We start from the raw sequence: 17,474 nt of genomic DNA, 5'->3' as shown, positions 1-17,474 counted from the left end.
GCAGTGGGAAGCTAAATCCTGCAGTGAGATCTGCTGGATTCCTGGCGTTCCCTGGCAGGCTGGCAGGGAGAGCTGCTAGAGAAGGGAAGAGGGAGACAGAAAATCCCAGATGGAACTCCATGGCTGCCCCTTGGCCACCTCCCCGGGCTGCTCTGCCATGAGGTGTTGGCACATTTCAATCCACATGAGAGAGAAGGAAGAATTCTTTTTTTTACCGTGAAAGGGGTGAGGCCCTGGCACAGGTTGCCCAGAGAAGCTGTGGCTGCCCCATCCCTGGGAGTGTCCAAGGTCAGGTTGGACGGGGCTTGGAGCAACCTGGGCTGGTGGAAGGTGTCCCTGCCCATGGCAGTGCCCATGGACTAGATGGCCTTTAAAGGCCCCTTCCAAACTCAAACCATTCTGTCATTCTATGATTTAAGGCACCAGTGATCAGCAAAGACACCACAGATGAGCCCAGTTTAACCAATAGATTCATCATTCCTCTGCTGAAGTTTCTTTTCAACTTTTCGTGCAGGGGAAACAACTCAGAACAAACTTTTCAACGTGTAGTTGCTTAAAGTGGAAGAAACTGGAGGAAGGAAAAATTATAATAAAAAAAAAAAACAGGAAAATATATAACTTGCCAGGCCAAGAAAACTCATCCCAGTGAAGGCTGGACAGGTGACTCAGCCAGTGCAGTTGTCAGGGCAGCACTGGGGGAGGAATATCAGTGTTAACTTCTCCAAGGGTCAGATTGCAGGAAAGGCTGATTTAATGGCAACTGCACCAGCTTCTCCTCTCCACTGAGAAAAAAACAAGTGGATGGGAACTTGCTCATCTAAACACACAGGATACGTCAGAGGAACAAACCTGAGCAACTGCCATCCATAATTTATAAAACAAATTAAATCCATGGCAAAAATAACCAAGACTTAGAACAGAGAGATCACAGAATCTGGCAGAGAAAGGCCCCAGCCTGCATGAATCATTATTTTGTAGAGGAAGCCTTATATAATCCAAGCTACTCTGTTTTAAAACAAACCAAACCTTCCAAAACCTCCAATTAATAGGTTTGGCAAAGCTCTGTTTTTAACAGAGTGTTTTGGTGTTTTGGTTACTTGGTAAGATAAGAAAAAACCCCACCTGGTACAGAATAACTTCACAGTAGTCTACCCCCCACTTTTGGCATCCCCAAAAGCCTCCAAAGGAAGGCAAAGGGGAGATGAGAGGATCTACCTGGGGCTGAGGGAGGCGATTAGATTGCATTGCCATCTTGTGGAACAGGAGAAAACCAAACACAGGGAAAAAAACTGCTCAGCCACCACTGCAATGGGGTGTATTCCACAGGACACAGAGCCTGGCCCAGCAGGGGATGTGCTGGGGTTGCTCCTCCTCATTTTCAGTGTTTATCTGAAAGCTCAGAGGGATGCAAGCAGTGAGAACTGCACAGGCATGGTCTGCTCCCCCCACACTGCTCAGAAGGGATGGATATGTCTGTCAGAAATAAGGGTTTGCTTGATTTTGCTTGTTTTTACTGTAAGGAAATCATATCTGTGTTGCTGGCCCAGGAAACAAAAGCAGCCTTTCTCCTTAGCTCTGGGGGAGAGCCACCAGAGAGTGACTTGGGTAGGACCACACCAATCCCCAGGTGCCCTCCCCAGTTCATGGTCTAGTTCAGCAGGACCTGAAGAACATGTCTGACCCCACACATTACACAGCCTGGCTGTAACTGCCTCCACACGTGTCACATGTGCCAATGGGGCTCCCACGAGTGTCCTGGGCCACTAAAATAATCCCTGTGACTCCTTCAGAAACAAACACTTCAGGATGCTTTTATCCCAGAGCCTGGTTTAACCATCCTTTCTGCAGGGAGCTGCCTACTTGTGTCTTTAGGTAAAAAAACCCAAAAAAACAAAAACCCACTACAAAACTGAAGGATGGGGGGAAGGTTACCCAAAAGCACCAACTGGTGCCAGGCTGGGAGCCCGGGGAGGAGTTCACTGCACTGGTTCTTGTGTTCAGGAAATGACTGGACGTGGCACTCAGTGCTCTGGTCTGGTTGACAAGGTGGTGACTGGGCAAAGGTTGGACTCGATGACCTCGAAGGTCTTTTCCAACCTCAATGATTCTGTGAGTCTGTAAACCCTATAATCCAGCCCAAAGGGACGAGGGGTGGAGATTGTAATGGATATAACTTTAAATTGGTGTAACCCGTGCTTTGAGTTGTATGCTATAGGAGACACCTGAACCAAAGGAGGAGAAGCCCTACAAGAAGTAGCTGCAGTGCAGCAGTGACCTGAGCTGAGCTGGCTTTGGTGCCCAGTAACTCCACACAACACACCACCCCCCTGTCCTGAATGACCACCAGAACAGATGGAGCCCAAAGTCATGGACTAAATGAACTCAAGGGACGTTTTCTGGACTTTTGTGGGCATTTTACAGATATTTCATGGGGGCTGCCCACAGACATGGTATCTGTCATTGCATGAAAGGATTGTAAGGGTGGTGGTTAATGAGGATGTACTGGATGGTGACACAACAGTGTGGACTAAGGAGTGGGGAGTGTGAGGTTTGGCTGGGGTAGAGTTAATCTTCCTCCCAGTAGCTGGTAGAGGGCTGTGGTTTGGATTTGTGCTGGAAGAGCATTGACAGCACAGGGATGTTTTCCTTATGGCTGAGAAGGGCTTACACAGCATCAATGCCCTTCCTGCTCTTCATCCCACCCCACCAGTGACCAGGCTGGGGTGCACAAGGAGCTGGGAGGGGACACAACCAGGACAGCTGACCCCAAATGACCCAAAGGATATTCCAGACCATATGGCATCATGTTCAGCAATAAAACTGGGTGGAGGAGGTTGTTGTGGGGGACCACTGCTCAGGGACTGCTTGGGCATCGGTCGGTTGGTGGTGAGCAACTGTTCACATTTGCATCCCTTGTCCTACTTGGGTTTTATTTCTTCGTTATTTTCCTTTTCATTACAATTATTCATCATCATCATCATTATTATAGTTCAAATATTTAATTGTTTTTATCTCAAGCCATGAGCTTTGTCACTTTATGCCCTTCCAATCCCCTCCTCCACCCCACCAGGGGACAGTGAGTGGGTGGCTCTGTGGGGCTGAGCTGCCAGCTGGGGTTAAACCACAACACCCCCCAGCATCTCAACCTTTCATTTCTTTGCTTATTTTTAAATGCAGTTCTTAAAAGGACATTCTAAGGGTTAAAATTCCTAATTAAAAAATTACTGAGAACTGGTTAATGAGTGTTATTCTGCATAAACCCCTGAAGGTGCCCAAACTGGAAGAGAGAGGGGACAAACAAACCCATGAGCATCAGTGGTGAAACTGCAAAGTCAGGACTGTGCACGCAGACATTCCTGGAGCAAAGCTGGCAAAGGCAGCCTAACATCTGACTAATGATTTGTGTGAACATTTTGGTGAAAGCTCAATGCAAATTCCTGAAATCTAAGAAACTTATATTTCCTACCAGCCCTCCTAATGCCCAGCACACACTGAGGAGGAACCGAACAATGCCAAGCAGTGTGCAAACATTTGCCTGCGGATGACTGATGATTTTCAACAATAATTTCATAAATGCAGCAGGCCTGAGTATATCCCATGGTTATTCTTCCGCTGCAATCCCTGGGAGTTCCCACTGACACCAGTGTGGGGCTGCCCAGGGCCACCAAGGGAGACGGGCTCGGAGCGGGACAGCCTTCCTGGGGCAGAGGCAAAGGCTGGGACTGTCAACAGCTCTTGAGCCAGCAAGAAATATGGCACGGAAAATAAGCTGCAAATGAACCAACCCTGAAGGTTTCTGCCAGGCCTGAGGATGGACAGAGGGGCAGAGGCTGCTCCTGGCAGTGCCACCACACCCGGCGCTACCTGTGCCGGGCAGGTGACACCGACCGGGCACAGGCCACTGGGAACAGCCTCCAAAGCTGGAAACGCTGTTTGCATGAGAGAGAGAGATGTTGAAATATTGATTAAAGTTGGATTTCATCAGCCATACTTTGATTTTATGATGATACTGGCTGCTAACAAAGACACACCCATTAATGCATGACATTCTTGCTTGTAAAACAGGGATTATTCTGCTGTTCCTGCCAGTGTGATCCGCTTGTATCCACAGCCCGTGGCTCCAGTGCAGGCACTCAGCAGGAAAAAAGGAGGCATTATGATTCCAAAAATGAGGGAAAAACACAGAAACAGGCACATGCTGGAACAATGTGGAGACTGGGTCCGAGCAGGGAAGGGGTGGGTAAGGGGGAAGACTGAGCACTTCACCTTAGTTTAAATCCAGAGTAAAACACCAAACCCAAAGGGTTACCGAAGATTTTATCAATTTAAACTAAATGTTGGAGGGGAAAAAAAAGCACTCTAAAAGAGTTACCTAGCAGGTGCCAGTTTTCCTGCTGCCTGGATTTATTCAAGGAATAATCATACATACAGGGAGAGTTTTTCTCATCTTAATACACTAGTTTGCTTCCAGTGCCAGGGATAAGGGTGGAAAAGGGATGGGAAAAATGCCATTAAAGCCTGTGTCTTCCAGCTTTGTTGTTCTAAAACTCGTGCTTGGGCAGAATGAAGCAGCTATCTGAGGCAATATGGTGTTTACATATGCCCAGATTGTTATGCAAACACAGGAAGACCTATTGGAGCAGAGAGAACAGGCACTGGGGGCAGTGCTTCTCACCACCCCTTGCAGAAAAATGTTTTCCAATGTGGAAAGGGTGAGAGAGGTCACCCCCAAGGAATCCAGCCCAGGATCCTCCCAGCCTTCGCCTCTCCCATCCTCCTCCTCCTCTCAAATTCCCCAGGCAGCCAGCATGGGCTTCCCAAGTTAAAGAGACAGGCTCATCATCCAGCAACATGTCTGGGGGGCACTTGCATGAGGAACATAAAAAGGGGGGGAGAAATCCTTCCTGGGTGAAATGGGACTCCCTGCCTGCCCTGCACAGTCACATCCCTGCTCTCGTGCAGAAAACTAAACCACAGGAATTAAGAGGAGACTCCAAAGGCACACAGGGGTACTCAACATCATTCAAGTGCACTTAATTTTAAATTAAATCCATCTTGCATCAACATTAAAGATCTAAAATAAAAGAGCCAGTCATGAACTCTGCAGTCACGCCTTTAGTTCCATCTGTAGTCGGTACGAGAAGAATGGGAGACAAATGCCTCTGACAAGTCAACTTTAACCTCCAGAAGAAGCCACAGGTTTTCATCAACCTATATCGACCAAGCTTTCAAAAAGTTATTGCTGATGGAGAACCAAATAAATCCCTGAAATATACTGTCAGTGCCTGAAAGATGCCTCTGCCAGCCTAAGCTCAGGAGCTTCTGCTGCCAGATCCTCACTCTACAGGATAAAATCTCAAACAGGTACGTGACCAAGTCAGCTCTTGACTTGCTCTTTACTAAACTACACAAGCCAAATTTCAATAACTTCTGACTATAAGTCAAATTTCTACCAAGAGTTTTGAGCCTTCTAGCACGGCAAAAATGAACCACAGACAGCAGAACCAGACACGCTGCTTCCAGCAGTGAACTGCCACCATGTCTCCCTGTGGACTTCATCCCTCCATCAGTCACCCTCTGAACACAGAGACATTTTCTGCCATCACCCACAGCATCGTCCCCTGGCCGCTGCCATCAGCCCCCAGCTCTTCACCCGACAGAGGAAACCTGCCCTGGGCTCTATGGAAAGGGATACCAGTTTAGCTTGACCAGCCTGCATGTAGCTTGAGGAGTCCCCAGGAAGGATTTCATGCCTGGCAGACTCTGAATGCTTGGTTAGGAACACATTCCTGCAGGACAGCACCAGGAACGCCCCTGCGGCTCCGCTCCCCGCTGTGACCGGTTTGTGAGAGCCGGTAGCAAGTTTTTGTAAACCTCATTAACACACACCACTCTAATTTCAGGCAATTTCCAATCAGAATATTGTGCAATGCTGGAGTCAAATGGCTCAAGGAAATTTAACTGCACCAACAAGCAGCAAGCACAGAGAGTCAAACCTGCACATCAGCAGAAGCCTAAAGAGGTGGGATTTTTGGCTTTAAAAGAAGCTGTCCTGGGGGGGGAACACACTGCACACCAATTGTAACAGTTAATAGCTGCACACCATCAATTACTAACTGCCCTTATATAAAAATATATATTTATATATATTTGTGTGTGCATATATAAAAAAAACCTATATATAAAAATAACACCTGTTTAATCAGGTGTCTTGATATAGAAGGTGTTTTAACAAAAGGTTGTGCAGATGGTAGGGAAAACATTCAGCTGTTTGACCAAAAATCAATTCCTCTCTCAAAGAGGGAGTGCTTTCACAGACCCCCTTAGTTCAACTGTTAAACTTCCAGGAGTTGCCACGGGGTACAAAATGCTTGGATTTGGTGGCAAAAATTTATGAATAAGAAAAAAATCGGTGAAAGAAAAAATAAGTGCTAAACAGCCTTAATTTTTGTTGTACACATCCAAATTGATTTGTGCTCAAGCCAATCCCTACCACAGGAGGTTGATTTCTTGTCCACCATCTTCACGTGCCGGGTCTGGTTGCGGAGCCTGTCGTCCGTGTTTTCCACCAGGTTAGTGAGGTCGTCGATGATCTCTGGGGAAAGAGAAACATGAGCATTAATCTCTGAGCCCCCACAGCATCACTGCTTAACCAGCTCCTGCTGGAGGCTCCAAAATGGAAACCAGCTGCATCCTTCTGTCCTCCAGCAGGACAGAGCAGTGCCCACGTGCACTGAAAGGTCCAAATCCTGGGAAATACTCCACACAAGAGACTTCAGACTCAGTGCATTCCCCCACTAGAAGAGTGGAGTTAAAAATACAGCCTGAAGCAGCAGTATCAGTTTAGACAGTCATGGAGTATAAGATGATGGCAGCACATCACAGCTGTATAAAATGATCACAAAGCACCAGCCAAAGTAAGGGAATTAGTGCACACGGAATCACAGAATCATCAAGGTTGGAAGAGACCTCCAAGATCATCCAGTCTGAGCATCAACCCAGCACCACCATAATCACCCCTAACCCATACCCCCAAGGGCCACATCCAGAGGACTCTTGAACACTTCCAGAGATGGTGACTCCACCACTGCCTTGGGCAACTTATTCCAGTGCCTGACAACCCCTTCTGTGCATTTTTTTTCTGATATCTACTCTGAAACTCCTGTGGCACAACGTAAGGCCATTTCCTCTCATCCTTTCACTTGAGACATGGCAGAAGAGACCAATCCATCCCTTACTGCACTCTCCTTTCAGGTGTAGAGGGCAATGAGGTCCTCCCTGAGCCTCCTCTTCTCCAGACTGAACGACCCAAGTTCCCTCAGCTGCTCCACACAGGACTTGTTGAACGGAGCATCTCAACACTGGGCCAGGACATCATCATTAAACCCCATCCAGAATCACCACCCTCACAAAGGTTTCTGAGAGCACTCACTGTGGTCCCGACCACGCAGCCACAGAGGGCACAGTCAAAGCCCTGCCCTGGTTCTGTTCTGGAGCTGTAGGGATGGCAGCTCTCCTTGCAGCCCAGATGGTCTGCTGGGGAAAGGGAAGTGGGCAAAGCTTCTCCTCCTTTCTAATTTTAAGACAGGGGAAGGAAAAACTTCAAGCCAACCCACCCTCCACCTCCTGTAAGTGATGTAATTTAGTCACGGAAATCGGAGCAGGTACAAGGATTACACCAAGAGCAGTTGGTGGGTCGGGATTTTTTAACACTGGAGATTAAAAGCCACATTCAGGCACAGAATTTCCTTCTCACTGACTGTCATGCTCTAATTTCCTTGAGACACACAGTCAGTGTTTCGTGCCGGGTGTGTGAACACATCATGTCTGAGCTGCTCCACAGGCAGGGATGGCTTGCTTTGTGCATGAGAAATCAGGAGGAGGACAGCAGCCAAACCCTGAGTGATACTGCAGAGCATCTTGCTCTGGTTACACTTCTAGCACTTTCCCACTATTGATCACTGTCTCACTAAGTCCAGCCTGTCTTTGAGCCCGGGATGGGGACAGTGGCCATGCCAGCTGGTGGGTGCTGTGCCCTCAGCTCCTCTGTACCCCAGCAGGTCCTGGCACTGCATCTCTGCTCTGATGAAATGGCCCATAGGCAACAAAAGCAGAAGTTAGAGCACACAGCATCCAGTCAGCAAGATATACTGATATTCTGCTCATATTTATGGACCATAACCCCGTGTGGATGCTGGTTGAGGGTTAAAGAACACTTTAAGAACACAAGTCCCATCAAATAGGACAGGGCCCTTATTAACCAGCCTTTACTGTTTTGACTATATTCCTTCAAACAAGAGATTCCCCAAAATATCTCTACCAAAAAGGGGATGACACTAAAGAGGGCATTTATTGTACTTTCAAAACTTCCCTGTGACACTAGAAGGAAACCTTGTCCTTACAAGGGTAGTGCCAGCATGTGACATTAGTTCCTGCAGCTTCCCAAGCACACCAGCACCCCTCTGCCTCCATCCCTCTGACACCAGCACTTGAGTGGCTTCCTCCAACATTCACCTTCCCAGAGCAGCAGATCACAGAAACTCCTGAATTAGAAGGACCCACAAGGACCATCCAGTCCAACTCCTGGCCCTGCACAGACACCCCAACAATCCCACCCTGTCCCTGAGAGTGTTGTCCAAACCCTCCTGGAGCTCTGGCAGCCTTGGGGCTGTGCCCACTGCCCTGGGGAGCCTGGGCAGTGCCCAACCAGCCTCTGAGGGAAGAACCTTTTCCTGAGATCCAACCTGAGCCTGCCCTGACACAGCTCCAGCCATTCTCTGGGTCCTACAAGTTAGTTATGGAGGGTGTTTATGTCCTCAGCTTTACCAAGGAACAAGTACTCTATCCAGATACAGATAAAACCAGTCTGATTTGTACATATAGATAACAAAAGACATATAAAAATAACCAAAGCTCTGCAGACACAAAGGAAATATCAAAGGCACATGTAGCACGGAGGTTTTACTCTCCCAGAGAGCTGAGAGATTTAAGCATCATCCTTCCAATGCACGTTTCAGTCTGCTCCACAAACACTGTCATCTTCAGTGAATCCCTATGTAAAATGATAGCAGCATCTGAAAAATCCTGTACTTTCAAAGTATATAGCTTTCTTAAAGCATGAGCTCCTGATTCATGTGCTTCATGTCCCACAGCCTAAACCACCCCCATATTCACACGAAGGGAGGGCAGAGGGCAAACATCAACGGTTTCCCTGCATGTGCAGCCTCAGTGTTATCCTCTGGATCTGACCCATCCACCACTCCTGTGGTTAAGCAGCACCACCCCACTACTGCTCTATTCCAGACACAAACTCTCCTTATTTACAAAGTTGTTAATAATACTCGAGATTTTATTGTTCATCCTACACCAAAACACATTTTCCCAAGTGATGGCAGGGATTTTGCATGAGCTGCAAGGTTTGTTCAGTTTGTAGTTCAGATATTCGCTCTCCTCCCCCTCCCACCCAATTCTCCCAGGTCCAACATCTGCAAAGCCAACAATATTTTGGGGACACTTTATCTGTCCTGTGTGATTCAGCACTCAGGAAGAGCAGGACAATGCTGCCTGCAAGGGCAGCCTTGCTCATGTTTGCCTCTAAATGAAAAAAGTGCCGAAAGTTCCCATCGTTGTCAAGGACAAAGTGATAAGCATGCTTGGGAAATAAGAGACTTTCCTCTGCCAACACTGACCAGACCCTCCTTGAAAAACATCCTGGTGAACAAGCTGGAGCTAAATGAGAACAAATGTGAGCAGGGAAATTTTCTGTCATCATTTCAAAGCCCAAGGCACTGCAATTGGGATTATGTCTAGAGCCTCTCCTTTCCCATCCCCCTGTCAGGAGCCAATTCTGAGCCAAAGAACTGGGCTGGAGAGCTTGGAAGAGGCATTTGTCTCTCTCTGTATATGTTTCTTGACATGACCAGGTTCCAGGGGAGCAGAGCACTTCACCCAGCACATAGCCCAAAGCTCAACAAGCAACCAGCCCTTTGGTGTGACGTGCAGTTGGGGTGCTCATGGCACAACTAGAGGGTCCTCCCCTCTGCAGCTGTGCTGGGGCTGACGCGGGGAGGAAGCACAGGGAGGTTCTCACCCCATCACCAGTTGAACCAGAAGTCCAGCCCAGCAGGTTCCACAGGCTGGAGGGCCTTTGCAACCACCACCACCCTGCAGAGAAACATCCACCCACCCTCTGTGCCCACCAACACCCTGGAGAAACATCCATCCATCATCTACCCCCACCAACACCCTGCACAGCAACATCCACCCACCCTCTACGCCCACCAACACCATCAAGACTTGCACAGAACGATCCACCCCCCTACCCTCACCAACTCTTTGTGGTGACACTCGGGTTTAGAGCAACTCTCGACCTCTTGTAAATGAGAACATTTCTCCCCACTCCAAAGCAAAGGAAACCCAAGGGAAATACAGGCTGTATAAGGCTGAGTTGAAGATCAGTAATGAATTTCTAAGGTAGGCAGAGCTGCTGCCAGAGAAAATTAAGTCCATGGCTAAGGAAGTCTTCAGAGCACTGACAACCCCTTTGGCGCTCCACAGGCTCCCACCTTTCCTGACGGATGACCCACCTGCAAACCCCTCTGCCCTTCAAGCTGGCAATTCCACGTTCTATCACCTCCTATTTAGCTCACTATGCAAGGGGCAAGTTGAAAAAAAAATGGAGAGAGATGTGAAAAGAGGGAAGGAGCGAGGTTCCCCCGTCGGGAGGGAGCAGACGGGAGAGGCAGGCTGGCTGCCGAAGGGCTGCCGGCGACCTTCCAAAGGACGTTCCTGTAACACTGCACTGCAAACCACAGCTCAGCTGGCAACACAAATTTAGCCAAGGTCTTCTTTCAGGGAAGCAGGAACTTGAAGCAGAAGATAAAACCCACTGCACAACCCCAGAATTAAAATCTGAGTCATTTCAGCACAGCTGAAGTGGGAGAAGTTTGAAGGTCGCTCGCTGCTGGAGGTGAGCGCAGCCAGGAGGGACTTCTGCTCAAAAACCAGTGGCACAGCCTTCCCCATCCCTGCACACGTGTCCCTGTGCCAGGTGACAGCCATCAGCCAGGATTGTTGGCTTTGGAGCTGCCCAGCAGCCAAGGCAGCCAAAAAATCCATGCAGGGAAGCGCCAGGTCTCTGTGGGAAGGCAGAGACGGGGGGGTGGGCACTACCAGGTCTCCTTTCCTCATTCCTGCAAGGCCACAGCAGGGAAACACAACCTGTCTCTACAACTCTGGATGCTTCTCCTGGTGATCACAGTTATAAAATCTGGGCTGGAGCCCTCAAAACGGCAGAATTTCTTCAGAAAGCTGGGATGTATCACCAAAAATAGCAGTGGGATCTAAGGTCAACACATGCACACCTGAAACCAGAACAAAAGTCGTGGAAGGTCTTCATTTTGTGGACACAAACCTGTCTGCAGTGCTGCCCTTGCTCCTGCAGCTCTGGAACCAGCAATGGAGAGGGCATGGGCAGCCCTTTGGGAAACTGGGATGAATTCCACACATGGGCTTTACAAAGAAAACGCACGATGAGGGAACAGCGAAGCCAGGAGATGACAGGGAAAAATGCAGGTTGATATATTCTGAAATATGGGACATTTTTTTGTTAAAAATACCAGAGCAGCAGTTTTTGATCTTAGGCAATGTGTTTTGGACAGTGCAGAGCAGCCAGGCTGAGCGTGGGTCGAGGGCAGAAGAAGCATCCCTGAGGAAGAGGTGGGAGAGCCCAGAAGCACAGTCAGCCCTCTCCCATTCCAACACTAACTCTGCCTCCAGGAAGGGAAGAGATGTTTACCAGAGAAAGCCTGAGCAAAGTGAGGGAAAGCTCCTTCTATTCATTTTTTTCAAAACCAAAGACCAAATAAATTTTGGGTTTGTTTAATATTTTACATTAAACAAAATATATTTTTGCCCACAAAGACAAATACAAAAATCACTTAATCATATCTGAATTTGTCATTGCATCAGCCTGGAAATTAAAGCTTCTAAGCTACAGCTGAACACAAAGAGTTTAAAAAAACCTGCTCTTTGACTTGCTTCTCCAATCCCAGCAAACTGAAGCACTATCAGTGCCTCCAGTCAACTTCCAAAGATTCAAGAATCCACTGATTGATCCTGGTCAAGACAGGACTGCTCAGAGATGTGAGCACAGAAGTGTTAAAGATTTCCTTCCACAGTTTTATTGAAGTGGAAAATGAACAGTGAAGCAACTGGTCTGAACCCTGGATCACAAGCACATTTCATGTTGTTCTATCATGCTTGGTTTTGCATTCCCAAATGATACAGTAAAGGCTGAGAGAGTTGGGGTTGTTCGGCCTGGAGAAGAGAAGGTTTTGGGGAGACCTCAGAGCCCCTCTCAGGGCCTAAAGGGGTTCCAAGAGAGCTGAAGAGGGACTTGGGACACGGGTCTGGAGGGACAAGACAAGGGAGAATGGCTTTAAACTGAAGGAGGGTAGATTTAGATTAGAGATTAGGAAGAAATTCTTCCCTGTGAGGGTGGGGAGGCCCTGGCACAGGTTGCCCAGAGAAGCTGTGGCTGCCCCATCCCTGGAAGTGTCCAAGGCCAGGTTGGACGGGGCTTGGAGCAACCTGGGCTAGTGGAAGGTGTCCCTGCCCATGGCAGGGGGTGGAACGAGATGAACCTCAAGGTTCCTTCCAACCTAAACCCTTCTGGGATTCCGTGAAAGGTTGAGAAAGATGATCTTTATATCACCTCTGAATTAAACAGTAGTATCATAAATCACACCAGTGTCACATCTTGCTGCACCCGATGTCTGGGTCCATCCACGTGCCTGTGTGTGTATGTGTGTGTGTTTTCACAAGGACTGTGCTAAATGTGACTACCAGGATGTCAAATCCTTCCCTGGAATTGCAGGGGAACAACCACCCGGGAGCAGCAGTAAGGGTGTATTTATACCCATCTTTAAACCCACATCTGCTAAGAGGTAGAAAAATAAAGATTTATGCAAAGGACACCAATAGGAGACAGATGATTAAAAATGGAGCAGAAGAGCCTGTATGTAATCCTAGGAATTTCCCAGGAAAAAAAGCTCATTCTTCATATTCCTTTTTCTTCAGAGACTCTGCCGCTGCCATGAAAATCAGAAACGTTCTGTTTGAATTCCTAAAATCACCAATACCTTCTGTAAAAAGCTGGTTCTGCTTCTCTCCAGTCACAGCATGGATAATTTCAGTGCCTCCCGTGAGACAGGAGCCCCCCACATTAGAGCCATAAGTCATCCCTCCAGGACACGGCCGTATATCCCACCACAGCTGGGATGCACAGAATGGGAAAGCAAACCCTGCCCGAGCCAGGCCAGGTGCTGGAATAGCCTGTGGTGTCCAAATGGATCCTTCTGCTTTTCTCCTCTGTTCCTCTTCAGAAACGCTGTAAACTGCAGGCACTGGGAATGCCCACAGCCTGTTAAACAGCACAGCACAGACTACGGGTCCCCATCACGACCCCCGCCCGCCCTTCCCGTATTCCCAACGTCTCCGTTGACATTTCCAACCACCCTTCCCACAGGTTTGAGATCGGACGTCTCTGGCAGCCCCATCTTCTGCCAACCCAGCCATCAAGTCTTTCTGCAGCTGGTCAGAAGTTTTCCAAGGGAACAGTTTCCACTGGAAAACCGTTTGGCAGATGATAAAAACAGCCCATCCCAGAGCTCTGCACGCCTGGACCGTCGCTGTTTCACCTCCTTGAAGATGCCCCTTATGCTGAAACACAGCCCTGACCAGCTTCAAGCGAACACCCAGCTTCCAGCTTGCAAATGAAATTCACAGTTTTGCCAACAAAACGAGGAGCCCAAACTTTTCCAGAGAGCAAAAGCCCCTATTCCAGCTCCTGCAGCCACTCCATCTTTCCTCCCTTTCCAGCCTTGGTGCCAAAACCTCACCAGTGCCCAGCCAGCACCGCTCTGGTCCAGCAGTGCTGAAGACAGAGGAGGGAGTCGACTGTGAGGTCATGAGACCACAGCAGACACAAATTCACACTGCCCCCTCCTCTGCAGGGCCCAAACAGCCCAAACATCAACGTGCACATTCCAGCCAAAAAAGGTGTCACCTCGGAGAGGACAAGTCATGTGAAGACACAGAGGAGATGATCCCGTCCAACAGCCTTGGGTGCTGCTGCTCTCAGCACCACAGGCCCTCTGTGCTGTTCCTGCTGTTCAGGAGCTCATGAGAGACAAAACAACTCCTTATGGAGAAATGTGAGCAGTCCTTTAGAGGAGTGAAAGCCAGAGAGAGGCAGAGATGGAGAGCTGGGCCGTTCCAGGGAATACCATGTGTTATTTTGCAGGAAACCTTGTGGGTTTTTCCCTCTTCTTTCCTCACTCAAGAGCAGGAAAATGACCCGGCTCCTTTCCATCCCGTGCCTCCCTGCCTCTCCCCATGTCCCACACAGCTGCGGCACCTTTCTGAAGGCAGCTGGGAGGGTTTTTTTTAAATCACTCTCCTTAACTCCTGGAGTCCCTGGGAATGATGACCACCTCTTCCCATGGAGTAGCACAGGCTCTTGTGCAGAGTTCTGCTTGCAAACATGAATTACACTAATCGATTTTTTTGTATGTTTTCTTTAAAACACCTAAAAAAGCCTCATCTGGTTTTGGCAACTCCATCTTTAATTTGCACTCGTTCTGTCTGTGGAGCAAGAATGCAAGAAACCCAAAAGCCAAGTGAGAGTGACCACATGAATTACAGCACCAGCAGAGAGAAACAACCCCGGGGTTCGATGACAGTTCAGCAGGATGGTGTTGCTGACCAAACATTTCCTTAGAAGTGTTTGGATTTTCCGTGGATTTAAATTTACGGATCACCCGATAGTATTTATCGATGAGTAATGCATCTCCCCGGCACAGCCACTGAGTCATGGAACACTGCAGTCAGCCTTAAGAAAACATATAGAGCACTAAAATCCCTAATGTTTCGTGCTACACAAAACCAATTACAATAAGGCTGGAATTCAGTGGAGAAGCCAAGCAGGCTTTCCCTCCCTCCTTCAGGTCTCTGGTGCCTCAGGAGAAGAGCTAGATACCAAAGAAATGAATCATATAGTGAATGCCAACCTCTATATGTCCAAACCCCATAATTACATGTTAATAAGAAAGCAAAGCATTGTTCCAAGTGCCAGGGCTATGAAATGAAGATTGCAACTAATGTAAGTACATCAGAAACCTAAAGAGCCTTAGCACGATGTGCCAGCTGTAATGTCAAGGCAGAGTGAAAAGAGAAAAATACAGTAAAAAAATACAAAGCCAAGAATATTAATTTCTCTCCCTTGCTGCAGCCCCTCTGAGGTGCACAGCTCTCTGTGCCACAGGCAACGTGGCACTGCAGTCCTGGGCTTCTCCTCGCCCTCCAACTCCAAGGTAACAGCCAGAATCCCACTGGTGTCCACACGGATCCAAGCTCGGTGCTGCTCAGGACAGCGGGATACCAACACTTTGTGCTGGGATGAGGTTTGCATTTCAAGCAAAGACCAAGACTCCTCCCTCCACTGTGCCAAATTTAACTGAAGACATTTAATCTCTTCTTTGGCAGACCTTCATGTAAGCAGTAAAATACCCAAAAATACTAACTTCTCCAAGGGGTCAAACCAACTTCCAGCTGCCTCACTCTTTAGCTCTTCTAATTTACAGGGATCTTGATGGTCCTTGGAGACAGTCAGGTTCAGAAGTTCTCTTCTGGGCTCCTGTTGGGAATGTGTCTCAATGTGCCACATGCACATGGCAGTGCCAGAGCTACAGGGAGGCCAGAGGGGATCTCACCTCCCACTGCTTCCCCTGCAGCTCTGTTGGGGTCCAGGGGGGATGAAGACATTTCTCTCCCTTCCCTGTCTCTGCACTGCTGGCAAAGCAGTGCTGGGCTGTTGGATCTCCAGGTGGAGCAGAGCAGGAGCTGCAGAGTGGGTTTATATCCACAGGCAGGGAAGGAAGCTCTTCTCACAGCCCAGCCTCCATGCCCACATTAGCAGCTCGAGGCAGTTGATGCATCAGCTGTCACAGCAGAAGGTCCTTCTCCCAACATGGACTCCAAGCCATGCCAGCCCTGAGGAATCCTTGCAGAGCAACAACTCCTGCTTCCTCGACTTCCTGACAGCAGCTAAAAAGGCACAGACTGGAAAGAACAAGCTGCTCCAGAGTCCTGTGACCTCTCCTGCCCTTTGGGAAGTGAGGAGCAGCCCATGCCTCCAGCAAAACCCTGCCCACCAACCAAACCTTCACCATCCTTAGGGCTAACATGTGCTGAAACAAAGAGGAACCCGTTTGTTCTGCTAGAGAAAACCTCACCATCTGCTCCAAGGACACGTCCAGGACCACTGTTGCCACCACACACCACCTTCCACACCGCAGCCAAGCGGCCTCACTCATCCATCCCAAAATATTTCAGATTGTATCTGGGTCAAACTTTGATAGCTGCAAGCAACACAGAACGCTTCATCCTCTCCAAAGCTGGTCCAGAGGCAGCAGATGGTGATTTGATAATGAGTGGAGGTGACACAGAACCAAGGCCACTGGAAGCCCTCAGTGGATCATCCACAGCTACAGAGCAACACTGGGAAAACAAACAGCGGTATCGATTCCAGCTCCCAGAGTTATTAGTTAAGAATTGTTATTTTAAAAGCACACACTGAGAAGTTTTCCCTCCTCCAGCTGCTTATTTTGTTTTATTCGAACAAAACCCATGGACATTAATTTTAGCTGGACTTAATTGAATAATTTCTCCGGGGAATAGTTCAGGGACAGTTTTAAAGCAGGCTGTTTCCAAGAGCCATTACTAATTGGCATATACCCCAGGGTCAGTGTGCCAACCAAAATAGTACATTTGAATGTTACTGGAACTGCTCTCAGCCCAGATGTGTTGAGAACTCACAGTGATACAAGGCAGGCAATAACTATATTCACATGATATGGCATTTTGAGTTTCCTCTCCCATTTATCTGGAAGGAGATAATAGTCTCCTTCACTGGAAGTATTTGAGTGTAAAGTCATTTGTTCCTCCCCTTTACTCCCAACAAGTGACCGTTCCTTTTATTAACCAGCACAGTTACCTGTTATCAAACAGACATTAATATAAAAACAATATTCTTGTAGGAATTATAAAATATTGCCTCCAGTTCCCAGCATGTGAAGTCCCCAGTGCCACACTCCCAGCACACTGTTCTGGGTGGCACTCCAAGTTCACAGCACTCACCGGGCTCCTTATACTTGTAACTAATACTTATTTTTATTCATATCCCAATCCCGAGTCCTCTAGTAATGAAACAGAGATTTTTAGACCAGGATATCAAAACTTCCAGTGAAATCTTCAAGTTACAGGGACAATGTCATCAAACTATTTTTCTACAGATTTGACTCTGGAAGAAAGCAAGGAAATCCTGCTAACAGATAAAATAACCATAAAATCTGCATGTCTAGGAAAGCCTGGAACACTTGAGAGGCTGGAAACAGAGGCTGGAAACCTACTTA

At 48.1% G+C, this 17,474-nt stretch overlaps 1 protein-coding gene across 1 annotated transcript in view; it reads right to left on the bottom strand.

Annotated features, from left to right (window-relative positions):
- Window positions 1–17,474, bottom strand: part of STX8 (syntaxin 8) — a 107,574-nt gene that overhangs the window by 34,071 nt on the left and 56,029 nt on the right. Inside the window, exon 7 of the mRNA XM_039390278.1 lies at window positions 6,494–6,595. Within this exon, the coding sequence (XP_039246212.1) occupies window positions 6,494–6,595 (102 nt within the window). The remainder of the gene's footprint in view (window positions 1–6,493; window positions 6,596–17,474) is intronic.

The sequence above is a fragment of the Pipra filicauda genome, unplaced genomic scaffold (assembly GCF_003945595.2).
Source record: "Pipra filicauda isolate LSUMZ 115617 unplaced genomic scaffold, ASM394559v2 scaffold80_size11013439_pilon, whole genome shotgun sequence".
Lineage (NCBI taxonomy): Eukaryota > Metazoa > Chordata > Aves > Passeriformes > Pipridae > Pipra > Pipra filicauda.
The sequence above is the reverse complement of the archived record's forward strand: the minus strand, read 5'-3'. Positions and strand labels throughout refer to the sequence as shown.